We start from the raw sequence: 16,850 nt of genomic DNA, 5'->3' as shown, positions 1-16,850 counted from the left end.
GTTCAGCGCAAGCCAATGAGGTCTTCGTCCCACACCCAGCGTGATACTGTGTGGAGAGAAACTGCTCTGAACGCTGCCCTGGTTCTTGGGACTCACCTAGCCTTTCTTTCCCATTCTCAGGTTCTTTTTGTGCCCGATGCCAACTTTCCCTCGAGTACCTTAAGGTTATCATCATCCAGCCCTGGTGCTACTGTCTCTCCTTCATCATCAGATGCAGAATACGATAAACTGCCTGTATGTATTTCACTCTTGCACTGAAGCGCATATTTATCGGCACCAGTTTTTGAGTAATTATAGAAAATAACTCATGTTATTTTTCTCAAGAGTTCATCTGAAACTCTCCTCCCTCGCTGAAGAGGTGGGGTTAAAATAATTTGTCATTAGTTGAGAGAAGAAACTGGTTCACATTTAAGGTCTCAAAGGCAGAAATGCATGTCTTGTTTATGTAGAGGTTAAACTCTCAGTGAGGCCAGTAGTTTATTTGTACCACTTTTACTCCTTTTACTACAGAATTTGAATGAGTTCAATATGAATTCTTTCATTTCAGGTATTTTCTAAAGACGTGATGGGGCATTTTTATAGGTTCATACATATATGCCTTAAAAATCGTAGTTTGACTTGGGTGATTATTTTTGAAGGATGGAAGACATTTGCCTTTTATAAATAGTCACGTTTAATAAAAACAGGTTACTTATAGGAAACTTAGGTAACTAAATTCATACAAATAAAATTTTTTTAAAGCGTTTTCTATTTGTGGAAATTTTTGCTTTCTAAAGGATGCTGACTTAGCAAGAAAGGCCTTAAAACCCATCGAGAGAGTCTTATCATCCACTTCGGAAGAGGATGAGCCAGGAGTGGTAAAATTTTTGAAAATGAATTGCCGGTACTTCACTGATGGAAAGGTATATGACTATGCAGTTTGATTTTTTTTTTCCCCTTAGAATCTGTGGAAAATGAAACCAGTTCCAAATTACCAAAGGCTGACTACTTAAAAATATCTTACCCGAAGTTTCAGCTGCAAGATTTCAAAACTGTGCATTTGGTTTTTCCTCTTGGATGCCTGGCATTTTACTTATTAAGGGAATAGTAACCATTGATGGATGTGAGTCTGAGTGAACTCCGGGAGTTGGTGATGGACAGGGAGGCCTGGTGTGCTGCGATTCATGGGGTCGCGAAGAGTCGGACATGACTGAGTGACTGAACTGAACTGAACCATTGAGTGAACATGTGATTCTTTGTGATCTTGGGTTTATCACTTATATTTCAGTTCTTAGCCCATTAAGTTTTAGGGAGACAGTATAGAATGTGTTTTAACAGCAAATGTGAGAGTCAGAGTCGCTGAACTTAAATTACAGCTCTTCGCCACTAGCTCTGAGACCACGGGCGAAATATTTACATTTCCTAAGCTTCCGTTTTCCTCATATGAAGTAAGAATAATAATACAATTTAATTAATAGGGTGTGCTAACTAAAAGAGAATTCATGATAACCAACAGGGACATACTGTGTAGCACATGAAACTCTAGAGCTCAATGTTATGTGGCAGCCTGGATGGGAGGTTTGGGGGAGAATGAATACACGCATGTGTATGGCTGAGTCCCTTTGCTGTTCACCTGAAACTATCACAACATTGTTTGTTGATTGGTTATACCCCAGTGCAAAATGAAACATTTTTAAAAATAATTAAAAACAAAAAAATATGATTCATTTAAGGAGCTTAGCACTTAACTTGGAAAATGCTAAGTTATCAACTTGTTTGCCACTAAGAGATGCTGGTATGAAAATGTCTGTTATATAATTTTTTTAGTTTTTTGCTTGTTGGTGTTTTGTATAAAAAACAAACCTGACTTTTAGTGAGCCTCTGAAGAAGGGGTAATGTTGATATAAAGTGAATTCCTGTGCTCATAGGAATGCTAGGTTCTAATGGTAGGAAAAACTTTTGCAACCAAGAATAAGTAATGTCTGAAAGGCAAAACTTTTTGCTAAGGTGATCACTAAACTCATGAAGAGTATCAAAATAAATAATTTACCTAAAGGGAGTTGTTTGTATCCTACTGTGCCTGGTAGACAATATCCCCATGGTCAACATGGTCTATCATGTAAACCGACAAAGTTTCAGACAAGTTCCTACCATGGTACTGTTTTTTTGCTTTCTTTTTTTTTCTTTTAGCCACACCACATGGCTTGTGGGATCTTAGTTCCCCAAGCATGAGTTGAACCCAGGCCCTCAGCAGTGAAAGTACTAGGTCCTAACCACTGGAACGCCAGGGAATTCCCAACTGTTCTTTGCTTTCAGTTTCCATAGTTTGAATATATTCACTTCTGTTTGTAAAAATTTCATATTCCTATTTGCTGAATGGGGGCTTTCTGAGCATCTTAGATCAAAATGCTAGGGGTGTTCTTTGACACTGAGACTGAGATAGCTCCCCCCAGAGCACAGTGCCATGCACTTGTTGGACATGTGAATACCTGCTGAGTGAATTGTAAAGTCCACAGTTCTCAATCAGGAAACCACCTGGGACAGCCCTTCTAATTTTACCAACAGGGAACTGGGGATCTGAGACATACATGTGAAACCCAAGATCCCTGTACTATTGAGCAGCCATGCTCAAACCAGGCTCAGCTGATGGCCACAGCGAGGCGTGTCTGTTTCTCTGACTCAGCACTCCGCACCCAATGATACAGTTTCTTCAGCCTGTTTTTCCAGTAGAAGGGCTGCAATTGTCCTGTAAGATACCAGGGTTCACGAAGTCGGTGGGATGGCAACATGAGTTCACTAAAGCTACTATGCTGGCTGCATCTCGCCTGTAGCGACTCTGTTCTGTCTTTTTCCTCAGGGTGTAGTCGGAGGCGTCATGATTGTCACTCCTAACAACATCATGTTTGACCCTCACAAGTCCGATCCCTTGGTCATTGAAAATGGGTGTGAGGAATACGGCCTCATCTGCCCCATGGAAGAGGTCGTTTCCATCGCCCTCTACAATGATATCTCCCACATGAAGATCAAAGATGCCTTGCCATCGTAAGACACCTTTCTTTGTTTACCAGCCAAGGGAGTACTGGGAGAATTAAATGCAGTTAAAAACTGAGGGCATTGGTGGGAGTGAGAGGCTGTGTAGAGGTGAGTTTGAAGGTAGAATATTTGTGTACTAAATTTTTAAAAAATAGAAGAAAGAGAAAATGGAAATGATAAAGTCAATAATAAGGAAGAGTAGAACATTCACAGATGAGAACATTAAAAAAAACAAACAAAACCCAGCATGTAAAAATGCTGGGTTTTTTTGGCTTATTTTCCTGAATGCATGTTCTTAATTTGTGAAAGAATAAGTGACGTTTCTCTGAAAGAATTTGTCTGATTATGAAGAGTGGATCAGGATTTCCTATTCGGTTTAATCGTGAGCAGAGCTTTATTCTTCTTCAGCTTGCGTCTTTCCTTAGCCCTTTGTGGAGAGAGATTTGAGTGGACGGTGCAGAGGCAGTGGCTTGTAGCCAGACCGCCTGAAGTGGTGTGAAGGAGAGTAATAGCAGTTTATTTTGTCTCTCAAGTGCAGGTGGATATTGCTTTAGTTCTGATTACTTTTGTCTTCCAAAACGGAGTTTTTTGATTGGAAAAAAAGAAGGTCCCCCTGAAGGAACAGCTTAAGAAAACTCAGAGAATCGATTCACGCGCAGAGCTGATCTGATTCTTCGTCATTCTGTCAGTGTGCCTAATTCTGTGTACCGTGTATGTGCTAGCAGTATAAGCACCTGCAGACGCTCTCAGGGACAGGAAGCAAGAGGCAGAGCAGTGGGTCCAGCAGCAGAAAGGGAAACCAGCCCCTTGGACTCATAAAAAGCATGAGCGGAAACTAGGGAGCTAACCCAGAAACAGAGTCCCTAGGGGTTTATGCCCGCTGGCTCCGCTGGACTTGTGCGGTCCTTAGCATCGGATCCGCTAGACCCTGCAGCGGCTAGGCCACTGCAGGGACCGTGGAAGCATGGCCACTGGGGTCTCACTGAGTCCTGGTGGAAGTGTCCAAGTGGGAGGCTTTAGGAGGCAGTACAGCACCCCAGGCAGTTTTGCATGACAGTGCCTGGGTTTTCTGCCACTCTGTGGCTCCACGACCTTCCTGAGTAACTCAATCTTGAGCCTCAGTTTTCTCATCTGTAAAATGGAATTAATAGTATTTTTTAGCCTGCAGAGCTGTTACAAGAACTTAAAGGGTTGATATACCAAAACTCTTAGACAATAGCCTGGTGCCTAATATGTATAGGCTGTTTATTTGAACCTTCCGTGCATATCTGAAACTCTGCATTATTCTGTGGGAATCTTCTATTCGTGCAGATTGAGGGTTCTAATACATCTTAGTGTATGCCTCTTGTGTGGCTGGGATTTGTTGACGAGTGGGTCACAGCCACTGTCTCGCCATCTGCTGGGTACAACAGGCAGACAAGAGTGGTCCCTGAACAGCACTGTAGACATAGACGTGAACACAGCGTTCCATGAGAACCCTGTGAGGGAGTGTCCAGCCATCTCGGAATCTTTAGATGAGGAAGAGCAAAGGAAGTGAAGAGTTAGTTTTGAAAAGAAAGAATGAACATGGTGATGAGGGGAAAGAAGACAAGAACAGGTAAAGAAACAGTTAAGTTTGGAAGTGGATGGCCAGGCAGTTAGGGGCATTTCCTGCCCAGGGATGGCTTCTAATGGAGCAATTCTATTGCATATCTTCAGAGTAGGATGTTAAGTGTTCTTTTAGTAATAGGGAAGATACACCCTTACAGAAAGATTTCTCTCAATGTGAGATTGTGTTTCATGGTCCAAGGCTAATGCTGTAGCTGCGGGGAGAGGGAGGAGTTGGGAATTGGCTCCTAGTGTGCTGAAATTATTTCAGAGTTGTACAGTGATTGTTCCTGTGGATGCAGGGATCTAAAGACATTTTTAGTCAAATGAAGAGTATATGCACCAATGAGCAAAATAGAATGAGGTAGTAGAATCAGTGTCAAATGAATTTGGTACTGACCTCAGAATTCCATCAACTGTTGAAAAGTTTAAAGTAGTTTAAATTTCATTATTTAAAGTTGTATGTTAAAACAAGAAGTGCAGATTATCTGGTTGCCACATGAAAATCGTTGTTATTTATTTTTATTATTACAATTTTTTTTATTGGAAGATAATAAAAGTGTCTGTGTGTAAAACCTCTCGATCTTCACCTTCAGGCCTTATATACTTTGTGCAAGACATTTTGTAGCTCCAGCTGCCATGGAGACTAGGAAGGGAACAACTGAAGGGATTATTGGTCATCATTAGGTCCCTGGTTGAGTCTAGAAAACATTAATTTAACAGCAGAGCCAGTTGACACCACTGTGTATGTTGCCACAGTAGAGCTTGGCAGCTGTGATATTAAAAAAAAAAAAGCAAAACAAACAAAACAGGTGGCTAAATTAATCCTGGCTTGGATTAGGTAGAACAAGAAGGGAGGGGTGGATGAGAAGGTAATACAGAAGGCTGATTAGAGTGCAGTCATATGCTTTCTTTGTGGAGGTCAAGCTAGCCAGGGAAGTAAGAGATGAGGAAGGGACTTAGGTGTTCACTGGAAGACAATTTTGCTTATCAATTTGCTCATTAAGTATGTGAAAAGCTGGGCTTCTTTGTTATAGGACTGACTTTGGTCTTTAATATGCCAGATTAAATTTGGGGTCTGAAAATGGAAATTATGCTACATTATACTTGAGTCTAGGATTGAAACATCTGTAACATCTCTTGAGATGCTCATGGTGAGCAGAACATTTTTGTGTCTGCAGACTTCTTCCAAACAGAGATACCATCACAATTGTCTTTTAGCATATATGGTGTGTAGGGGCTCAGTAAATGATTATTGAATTGAAGTGAATTATGAATTAGAGGCCTCTTAAAGCATTTATCAGAGCCTAACAGTTACATAGGCTTTTATTTTATATTGGAAAAAACCTGGATGCTCTATGCAGATGATTTATTCAGTAACTTTGGGGAGACTGTCTTGTATCTTGAACTTCCTAGGACGTTGCTGAGTATTGTCATAATTATTTCAAAGCCAGAATAATAAAGTATTACCTGAATATGATTTAGCCTTTTTAGAAAATTTATTTCTGAAATCCAAACATGTTATTTTAGAAAAGGGTTTTATATCTGTGTTTTAATCCATATCAACAGTAAGGTAAGTAAACTATGGAGAACTTTGGAGAACATGTTTAATCAATATTTTTTGTATAATTTAAATCTGAGTAATAAAGCATCTGTCACTAAGGAAAAATAATTGGCCAAGTGCCAGGAAACTATGTTTCAGCTGATAAAACAGCTGCTTATTGCCATAAAGTAAAATGATAATGTAATAAAATGAAAGAGATAAGAAATGTAAATCAATCGTTGTAAGTAAGAGCTCATTTGACTTATTTTCATAAATTTTTAAACTGTAAAATGGAGCTGGTGCTATATACCTGCAGTAATAGGGGAAATAATCCTCTTGTATCTCCTTTAGGAGTAGAAGGATGTCTCTTTTTGAAAGCGTTGGATCTGAAACCATGAAACCAAAATTATGGTTCCATGTCAGTTACTTTACAAAGCAGTTAAATGAGTAGCTGCTTGGTCAATGAGCCATTCAGAAGTAATGTAGTTGGTTTATGTACTTTTTTATGAAAAAAGGAAAAGCCTTGAATATCTAAGGAATTTTAGACATAGTACTAAAACATTCAGTCTCCTTTGTCTTTCATGAAAATCAGAAACTTTATTTCATCATTAAAAATCTGGTGGGTGACATCTCCATGTTCATAAATGACCTCAAATACCATTCATTTGCTTCTAATTGGATATGCAAGCAACTCTCATGGTTCTTTATTTTGCCACTTTTTATGGTTGATTTTATTTTTCTTTTTGAAGCCAATCTCTTGATTTTATTTCCTTGCTTTAAAGTCCTTTAAACATAAATTTAAGTTGTGGTATATTTATGTTTTGTTTCTTTTGTTGGATTTTTAGGTTTTTTTTGCCTTTCATCCTTTTGCTTTCGGTTTTGTTTTTAACATTCCATGTGCACCCACCATTTTTCCCCTGCAGTGACCTACCTCAGGATCTTTGTCCTCTGTACAGGCCTGGAGAATGGGAAGACCTGGCTTCAGAAAAGGATATCAACCCATTCAGTAAGTTCAAATCTCTCAACAAAGAAAAACGGCAACAGAACGGAGAGAGGACAGTCACTTCAGATTCCACATCAGTAGGACCTTCAGAGAAGTCAACAGAATACATAGAAACGAAGCCCTCAGACAGCTCTGTATCAGTCAAGGTAAAGAAACTGGAATCCTCCGCAGAGGCAACCCAACAATCTACCCCAGTAGCTAACGTCAGCAAGGAACCTTCTGACACTCAGGCTGCGTTTGAATCTATAGCCAAAGAAAATTCTCTTTTAGGGGAAGATGATGACTTCGTTGACTTGGAAGAACTTTCTTCTCAAACTAAAGGTGTAACGGACAAAAGAGACACCGCAAAGGAGTGCCTTTCTCTTGACCCAGAGGAACGAAGGAAGACTAAAGCACAACTAATCAGTTCTACTACGGAAATTCAGTCCGCCCTGAACTTTTCGGGAACAGAGTGTGATGCTGAACTGAAGGGAGCCCTAGACTTAGAAACCTGTGAGAAACAAGATATAATGCCCGAGGTGGACAAGCAGTCTGGGTCCCCAGAAAGCCAGGTGGAAAACACACTGAACATACATGAAGATCTAGATAAAGTCAAACTCATTGAATATTACCTTAATAAGAACAAAGAAGGGTCACAGTTACCTGATAACATGCAGAAGGCAGAATTAAGCGATGGCAAAAGTACTGAGCCAGTGGGCATAGACATCACCCTTAGTAGTTCTCTTCCCCAGACAGGTGATCCCCTGATTGAGGGCAAGGAAGAGCCAGATAAACCCTGGGCGAGAGAGAGAGCAGCCCTTCCGTTGCAGCTGAGCTCCTCTGCAGAAGAAGGTATGAATAAAGAGTATCCAGACTCCTCTTTGGAATCTACCCTGGACAACAGCTGCCAAGGTGCACAAATGGATAATAAATCTGAAATTCAGTTATGGCTATTAAAGAGAATTCAGGTACCCATTGAAGGTAAGCCATTTTTCATTTCTTCCTATTCTGTTCTATAGGCATATCTTGTTTTATTGTGCCTCACAGAAACTGCATTTCTTTTTTTTTACAAATTGAAGATCTGTGGCAACCCCGCATCAAACAAGACCATTGGCGCCCTATTTCCAACAGTATTTGTCTACTTTATGTCTCTGTTTCACATTTTGGTAATTCTTGCAATATTTCAGACTTTTTCATTCTTATATTTGTGGGGATCTGTGATCAGTGATCTTAGATATTACCCCTGAAGGTTCAGATGGTAGTTAACAGTTTTTTAGCAATAAAGGATTCTCTAATTACATTGTACTCTTTTTTTTAGATATAATGCTATTGCACACTTAATAGACTACAATATAATATAAACAACTTTTATAGGCACTGGGAAACCAAAAAAAAAAATTGTGTTACTCACTTGATTGTGATATTTGCTTTATCTTGATAGTCTGGGACGAAACCCACAATATCTCCAAGATATGCCTGTATAGTTGCCTTTCTAAAATTTGCACATGCAATAGCAAAAGAAGTACAGTTATTTGAGAACAGTGTTTCCTCAATAGAGCATATCTTTATTGAGACACAGAAGGGTTTGAACTGCACAGGTCCACTTGTATACAGATTTTTTTTTTCCAATAAATTTGAAATACAATACTGCACCATCAATAGTTGGTTGAATCTATGGAGGAGGGATGTGGAGAGACAGCTCTAAAGTCATACGTGTATTTTTAACTGCAAAACTGTCAGCATCTCTAAACCCTGTGTTATTCAAGGGTCAATAGTGATTGGGAAGTATCAGCAATATATGGTATCTATTTTGAACATTGAACTATGATGCAGAATTCTGTAATGAAAGTAGTGTGCTTTTTTTTTTTAATCTTTCAAGGAACTTTTCCTTTTTCACTTTGGTTTTTGAAGGTATTTCAGTTTTAAATCGAATGGCATTGTGGTATGATGTGGTCCTCAGTACCATTCATTAATATGTATTCTTGTGGGTTGTCACAAATCTCTACTCTTTGCTGTGGTGTTGGTTTTTATCCTTATTCCTAGTTTGTAGCATTTCATGTGATGCAGACCAAAGTGAAACATCCAGAACTTTCACCTTTTGTGCTTGAGAAGGTCTGATTTAGTTAGTCCTAATCTAACATGATCATGTTATATGATATTTATGCCATATGTTTTGACTTTCCACCACTAAGAGGGGACTGGAAAGTCTTTGTAAGTTGAAATATTTCAGTATCACCAATATTATTAATAATCGAGATTTTTTTTTCATGTGTGATTCAGATATACTTCCTTCAAAAGAAGAGAAAAGCAAAACTCCACCCATGTTTCTGTGCATTAAAGTGGGAAAACCAATGAGGAAATCCTTTGCCACTCACACGACAGCTGTGGTCCAGCAGTATGGCAAACGAAGAAAGCAGCCGGAGTACTGGTTTGCTGTTCCTCGGGAGAGGTGAGTGTGGGCCGGAATAGTTGGTCAAGTAGACTCTAATTGCATCTCAGTTTTTAATTTAGTCTTGAAACTCTTGGTTTTATTCTTGAATAAGAGATTTCTCTTCATAGTACATCTTAGAATTTCTAAAAGGATGTTATTTCAGTAGCTTTCGGCTAAAGGGTGGTTTCAATATAGCAAATTTGAAGTCATCCTCGGTCCTGTGTGCAGAACCACTTTCAAAACTTTCTACTCAGTTAAATTTTAAATGAAGGAAGATTGAGGTATTTTCAGGTGCCGGTAAGTGGAAGTGCATTCTGTTGGGAATAAACGAATATGATGGAGCAGAGCTAAACCCCAAGTGCTGCAGAGAGGCATGATTTTAATTTTAAAGTGCCTGTTATTCTTGGGCTGGGGGGGGGGGGGGGTGGGGGGCGGGGGACTAAAGATTGCTTTCCCCTTATGGAGAAAGTGTGAGTCAGCAGCATGAGAAATGTGACTAAAACCATCTGGGTGCGCTTTGGGGGCTACATAGACCGCTAAAGAGATTTGTATTTTTAAATTGCTACGAAGTTTTATTGGTGATGTGATAGTCTAGGAGAGCAGGGACAGAGGCGTGGCATTCTTCAGCAGTGCGTCACTGAGCAGTACATCTTTATAATAGAAATATTTAGGAAATGTTATTTTTTAGAAAAGAAATTTTCTTTTGTATGTGATAGAATAAATATTTCTTCTCAGAAGCCTTGAAGCTAGTCTTCAAAATTGTCAAACACACGCATTTTTCCTTTTCCTAACTAGTCATCAAGGCATGCTTTTTGGTTAACATACCTGCCAAGAATAAATACTCAGTGAGCTTCCTTAAGCATGAATGCTTATTTATTTAACTGAACTTTTTCCCAGATATTTCAATATTGAAGAGGTAATTTCATTTTTACTTTATTTTTTTGGCCATGCCACTCAGCTTGTGGAAACTTAGTTCGCGACCAGGGATTGAACCCAGTCCACGGCTGTGAAAGAGCCAAGTCTTAACCACTGGACCCCCAGGGAATTCCCAAGCATGATTTCTTAATAAAGCAAAATGAAATTCCAAACACAAGCACAACTTCTGGCTGATCAGTGCCCAGAACGGTAATTCTCATGAAGAGCTGCCTGATCTTAATAAATCATAGTTTAATGTGAAGCCAATTAATAGAATTTTAATTAAGGAATTTGCTAATATTTTTTCTGTTTGGAATACAAACTCGTGTTAACATAGATGTTAAACATAATTTGTTTTGTGTTTACAAGTTGTACTCTTCTCCCTGTGCTTAGAACCCCAACACTGACTCCTTCAAAGTTTACAGATACTGAGGAGGTACAAAGAAAATGTGCATCTTTTACATTTCTTCTTCTTGAAATATTTACAAATAATTTCTGAAGCCCTGTGAAAATCAGAGTTCTAGAGTCATATGTCATAGATGTATAATATCTTAGAGGTTTAGGCCAATTCCTGATTTTATTGGTGGAGATAACAAAGTACTGACTCTTTCAGCTATATTTAAGTTACGTGGATTCCTGGTCTATTGGGAAACCTATCTATATCATTTTCTGTCTGGAAAAATGTATTGTTTATAATATAATGAATTTAGGTTTTTTCAGTTGTATTATCTTTGAGATGTATGTGTACCAACGAATCTGAGTGATTTATTTGCACTCACACATGTAGTTTTTTTACTGTCATTCTTTAAGCCAGAATAAGTCTGTAATGCTGAAATAGCACTTCTCTTTGACCTCGCACACAAGTAGTTATTGTGAGCTTTTTTAAAGTAGGTCACTTGTTGAATTCTATTACATTGTATTTTATAGTGTCCCTAGTTTTGTTTTTGTTTTTTTTTTCATCTTTGGCTAGCAAATAACCTGACATACTTGTCTTTCTTAAACTAATCATTAATTGACCAAATATTTTTCTGGGAAATACTATATCTCACTATGTTAATGATGTTTTTTGTGCAGATGTTTGGAAATTTTTTTCCGTTCTTTACGTATTTCCGTCTCTACCTACCCTAAGGGAAGCCACATTTTAGTTTAAGATTGGGAAATGGAATAGAATGGGGAGCCCCAAAATAAACCCACACTTATGGTCAGTTAATCTACAACAAAGGAGGCGAGAATATAGGGCAAAGACAGTCTCTTTAATAAATGGTGATGGGAAAACTGAATCACTTTCTTACACCACATAGAAAAGTAAAATAGGTTAAAGGTGTATATGCAAGACTTGAAACTCCTTCAAGAAAACATAGGCAGTAAGCTCTTTGACATCAGTCTCAGCAATATTTTTTTGGATACGTCTTCTTAGGTGAGAGCAACAGGAGCAAAAATAGACAAATAGGACTGCATCAAGCTTAAAAGGTGTCTGTACAGTGAAGGAAGCCATAGAAAAATGAAACAGCAGCCTACTGAAAGGGAGAAGATATTTGCAGATTATATGTCTGATAAGGAGTTAATGTCCAAAATACGTAAAGAACTCAAATATGTAAATAACTCATACAACTTAGTATCAAAAAATTCAATTAAAAAGCAGGTGGAGGATCTGAGTAGACCTCTTTCCAAAGAAGACATACAGATGGCCAACAGGCATGTGAAAAGATGCTCAAATCACTAATCATCAGGGAAATGCAAATCAAAATCTTGATACCTCACACCTGTCAGAATGGTTGTCATCAAAAAGACAACATGAGTTGGCGAGGATGTAGAAAAAGGGAAACCTCATGCACTGTTGGTGGGAGTGCACACTGGTGCATCCACTATGGTAAACAGTGTGGAGGTTCTGCAAAACATTTAAAAAGGAACTACCACACAGTCTAGCAATTTCACCTCTGGGTATTTATTTGAAGAAAACAAAAGTCAAAAAGAAATATGCACTCCCATGTTGTTGTGTTGCTCTTCCGTCGCTCAGTCACATCCAGCTCTTTGTGACCTCATGGACTGCAGCACACCAGGCTTCCCTGGCCATCACCAGCTCCCAGAACTTGCTCAAACTCATGTCCATTGAGTTGATAATGCCATCCAACCATCTCATCTTCTGTCGCCCCCTGCTCTTCCTGCCTTCTATCTTTCCCAGCATCATGGTCTTTTCCCATGAGTAGGCTCTTCATATCAGATGGCCAAACCATTGGAGCTTCAGCTTCAGCATCAGTCCTTCCAATGAATATTCAGGGTTGATTTCCTATAGGATGGACTGGTTGGATCTCCTTGCAGTCCAAGGGACTCTCCAACACCACAGTTCAGAAGCATCAATTCTTCAGCACTCAGCCTTCTTTATGGTCCAGTTCTTACATCCATACATGACTACTGGAAAAACCATAGCTTTGACTAGACAGACTTTTGTTGCCAAGGTAATGTCTCTGCTTTTTAATGTGCTGTCTAGATTTGTCATAGCTTTTCTTCCAAGGAGCAAGCGTCTTTTAATTTCATGGCTGCAGTCACCATTTGCAGTGATTTTGGAGCCCAAGAAAATAAAGTCTGTCACTGTTTCCTGAATGGAGAGAGAGTGGCCATTCCTGGTTCTCATGGACCCAGCAGATGGGGAGTAGTCTGGAGCACTGACTGGATTGCTAGGACCGCCCAACCCATTCCAGTGCTGCTCTCATCTGGGCAAAGGTGCCAATGCTGGGAATAGGGAGAGCATACACTTAGAGGAACTGAGCCAGCTCATACCTGCTCCAGCACCTTGTGACCGACACTGCACCCAATGAGACAGCATCAGCCACTAGGCACAGGGGAAGCTCCAGCTCACACCTGGTTCTGGCTGTGTCTCCTCCATCACCAGCTCCACCTCCCACCAAAGCGAGAGCTGCCTGGACACCTGGGGAAAAACATGACCTGTGCTAACTTCATATCCTGCTCTCCCACCAGAGCCACAGGCAGACTGTATCAGAATGCTCCTACACAAGGGCAGCCCTTCAAGACCTGGATAGGTAACCATTTAACCCTAATTTCATAGAAAGTGAAAGTGAAGTCGCTCAGTTGTGTCCGACTCTTTGCGACCCCATCGACTGTAGCCTACCAGGTTTCTCCGTCTGTGGGATTTTCCAGGAAAGAGTACTGGAGTGGGTTGCCATTGCCTTCTCCAGGAGATCTTTCTGACCCAGGGATTGAACCCGGGTCTCCCGCATTGTAGGCAGACGCTTTACCATCTGAGCCACCAGGGAAGCTGAGAGACAATTGTTTCAAACAAAAGAACAAGAAAACTCTCTGAAAAAACAACTTAATGAAACAAAGATAAAATAATTTACCAGATAAAGAGTTCAAAACATTAATAATAAGAATGCTAACTGAACTAGGGAAGAGAATAGATGAACAGAATGAGAATTTTAATAAGGAACTTGAAAACAAAAGCCAGTCAGAACTGAAGATAGTAACTGAAATAGAAAACACACTAGAAGGAATTAACGGCACACAGAGTGATACAGAACACATGAGCAATCTGGAAAATTAAATTAATGAAAATCACCCAATCAGAACAGCAAGAAGAAAAAAATGAACAATTTAAGGGACCTCTGGGACAACATCAGGCATACTAACATCCTCTTTATATGGGTCCCAGAAGGAGAAGACAGAGGAAAGGGTTAAAAATGTATTCGATAAAATTATGGCTGAAAACTTTCCAGACCTGAAAGAGAGAAACATATATCCAGGTATAGGAAGCAGAAGAGTCTCAAAGGAGTCTCAAATTAACCCAAGGAGATCCACCCCAACACACCATAATTAAAATGGCAAAACTTAGAGAATTCTACAGGCAACAAGAGGAAAAGTCATGTACAAGGGAATGCCCATAAGGCTATCAAATGAATTCTCTGCAGAAAACTTTGCAAGTCAGAAGAGAGTATCAGGTTAAATTTGAAGTGCTATAAGAGAAAAACCTAGGCAACCAAGAGTGTTCTACCTGACAAGACTGTCATTCAGAATAGGAGAGAGAAAGAACTTCTCAGAGAAGCAAAAACTAAAAGAGTTCATAAACACTATACCAGCTCTTTAAAAGCAATGTCGAAGGGTCTTCTCGAAGTGGAAAAGAGTAGGCTCCAAACTCCAATAAGGATTTATCGGAAAGGAAAAAGCCCACTAGTAAAGGCAAGTATATGGTAAAGGCTGTGGATCAACCACTTACATAAGCCAGTATGAAGATTAAAAGAGAAAAAAAATGGAAAAATCTTAACTGTAACTATAGCTAACAGTTAAGGGAAAAACAAGAGAAGATGTAAGATGTCAAATATGGCATCAAAACACGAAATGCCAGGGAGGTGTTGGTAAAGATGGAGATCTTTTATTATGCGTTGAAACTTAATGACTATCTAGAGGCTTAATATAGGCAGTATTCCAAACATTTGGATACTCTTCTATATAAAAATACATTTGTCTTTTTTCCTCTACTGAGATTATTTCCTTTCTTAGAAAGAGCCAATAATTCCTATTTAAATTAAAAATGTTATCTTTTTTCAATTATTTATGGCCTCTTAACCTCTGAACTATTTCATATTTAATTTTTTATTTCATATTTAAATATTTCATATTTAATAATAGTTGATTTCATATTATTTAGCTTTTAAAATCAGTAAGATGGAAACAGCAGGAATTATGTAGAATTGGCCAAATCATGTAGAAATGTTTAATGTATCAATCCAGGATGAAGTAACTGGTAAGCGTGATTTGTGTAATAAGTAGGCTAATAAGAGAGGGAAAGGGAGAAAGGGAGAGCCCATGAGTATTTTTCAGTCAGTTCAGTCACTCAGTCATGTCCGACTCTTTGTGACCCTGTGGACCACAGCACGCCAGGCTTCCCTGTCCATCACCAACTCCCGGAGTTTACTCAAACTCATGTGCGTTGAGTTGGTGATGCAATTCAACCATCTCATCCTTTGTCATCCCCTTCTCCTCCCGCCTTCAATCTTTCCCAGCATCAGAGTCTTTTCAGATGAGTCAGTTCTTCACATCAGGTGGCCAAGGTACTGCACATCAGTCCACTGCCAACATATTGGACATTGGAGGTGGCATCAGTCCACTATACTTATTTTATCTACACTACCACTATGTACAATTGACTGTGCGACCGTCTGTGTTTTTCCTGCCTCCATGACAGGAGACGCAGGAGGCTCGTGTTCGATCCCTGAGTCGGGAAGATTGCCTGAAGGAGGGCATGTCAACCCACTCCAGTATTATTGCTGGGAAAATTCCATGGACAGGGGAGCCTGGTGGGCTATGGTTCATGGGATCACAAAGAGTTGGACATGACTGAAGCGACCAAGCACACGTGCATGCTTTATATAGTATTTAGAAGAATATAAAAAAGCAAAAGGAAAATAAAAAGCTCATAATTTTGTTACACAAAGCTGACTACAGTTTATCTTTGTTTTTGTAGCCTTTCAGCCTTTTTTCTGTGTGCATTAATGTAGTAAGTCTATATATACACAAATACACAATATACACGTACACAATATTTTGTAAACTGCTTTTACTTCTCTGCCATTAAACATCCTATCTGCATTTAGTAAGCATGCATTACTTTTGTTAATGAGATATAAAATTTAAAAAATTGATTCTTCTATTAAACTCACTTTACAGTGGGAAGATGATCCAAGTCCTAAGGACCCTCATGAAGACTAAGAAAAATGCTCCTTATTTCTCATTTTCCTTAGAGAAAACAGAGTGAATTAAAGAAATCACAGACTGACCTAGTTTTACACCATGAAATCTTGAACCATAGTTAATGCTGCATTTTCTGATCAAAAGTCATCTTTTGCTTGCTTTTAAGGGTATCAGAGCTAAACTGAAATCTTTAATAATGGTCAGTGCCCAAAAGACCATCGTTCTCAATAGTCTTTACTATTCTTTTTAGAACAATCTAGGCTCTACTTAGTCAAACCAGGTATATTTCAGAATACAAACCTGGTGATTTTTATGTCATATTGTAGTCTTATAATAATGTTTTAAGATAAGCATATCACTAATAAAGAAAAAATTCAAAAAGAGCTCCAAAATAATTCCTAAAGGAATGATCTTTCTCTCTTTGTATTAACACAAGTTCTAACTTTGGGGAACCTACTGAAAAAAAGTAAGCTATAGGATAATAAGGTTGCTTATGTAAATATTCTCACTTTATTTTTTTTAATACTTCCAAACATTTTGAAGTGGTCTTGCTTCCTCTCATTCTATTCCTGGTCATTTTACTTTTTGTTTCACCCACTTAAAGTTCTAGCAATTCATCATTTTCCAGAAGCACCTTGGTAGGCAGCCACCCTTCAGTAACTTCACTAACCAGCTTT

The 16,850-nt window shown here is 39.0% G+C and overlaps 1 protein-coding gene across 1 annotated transcript in view; it reads left to right on the top strand.

Moving 5' to 3' along the window:
* The window catches only part of NCOA7 (nuclear receptor coactivator 7), a 78,099-nt gene that overhangs the window by 31,414 nt on the left and 29,835 nt on the right, over nt 1-16,850 (top strand). Inside the window, exons 4-8 of the mRNA XM_052645659.1 lie at nt 121-234; nt 777-902; nt 2,837-3,021; nt 7,099-8,105; nt 9,405-9,573. Coding sequence (XP_052501619.1) covers nt 121-234; nt 777-902; nt 2,837-3,021; nt 7,099-8,105; nt 9,405-9,573 — 1,601 coding nt within the window. The remainder of the gene's footprint in view (nt 1-120; nt 235-776; nt 903-2,836; nt 3,022-7,098; nt 8,106-9,404; nt 9,574-16,850) is intronic.

Source organism: Budorcas taxicolor, chromosome 9 (assembly GCF_023091745.1).
Source record: "Budorcas taxicolor isolate Tak-1 chromosome 9, Takin1.1, whole genome shotgun sequence".
NCBI lineage: Eukaryota > Metazoa > Chordata > Mammalia > Artiodactyla > Bovidae > Budorcas > Budorcas taxicolor.
The sequence above is the reverse complement of the archived record's forward strand: the minus strand, read 5'-3'. Positions and strand labels throughout refer to the sequence as shown.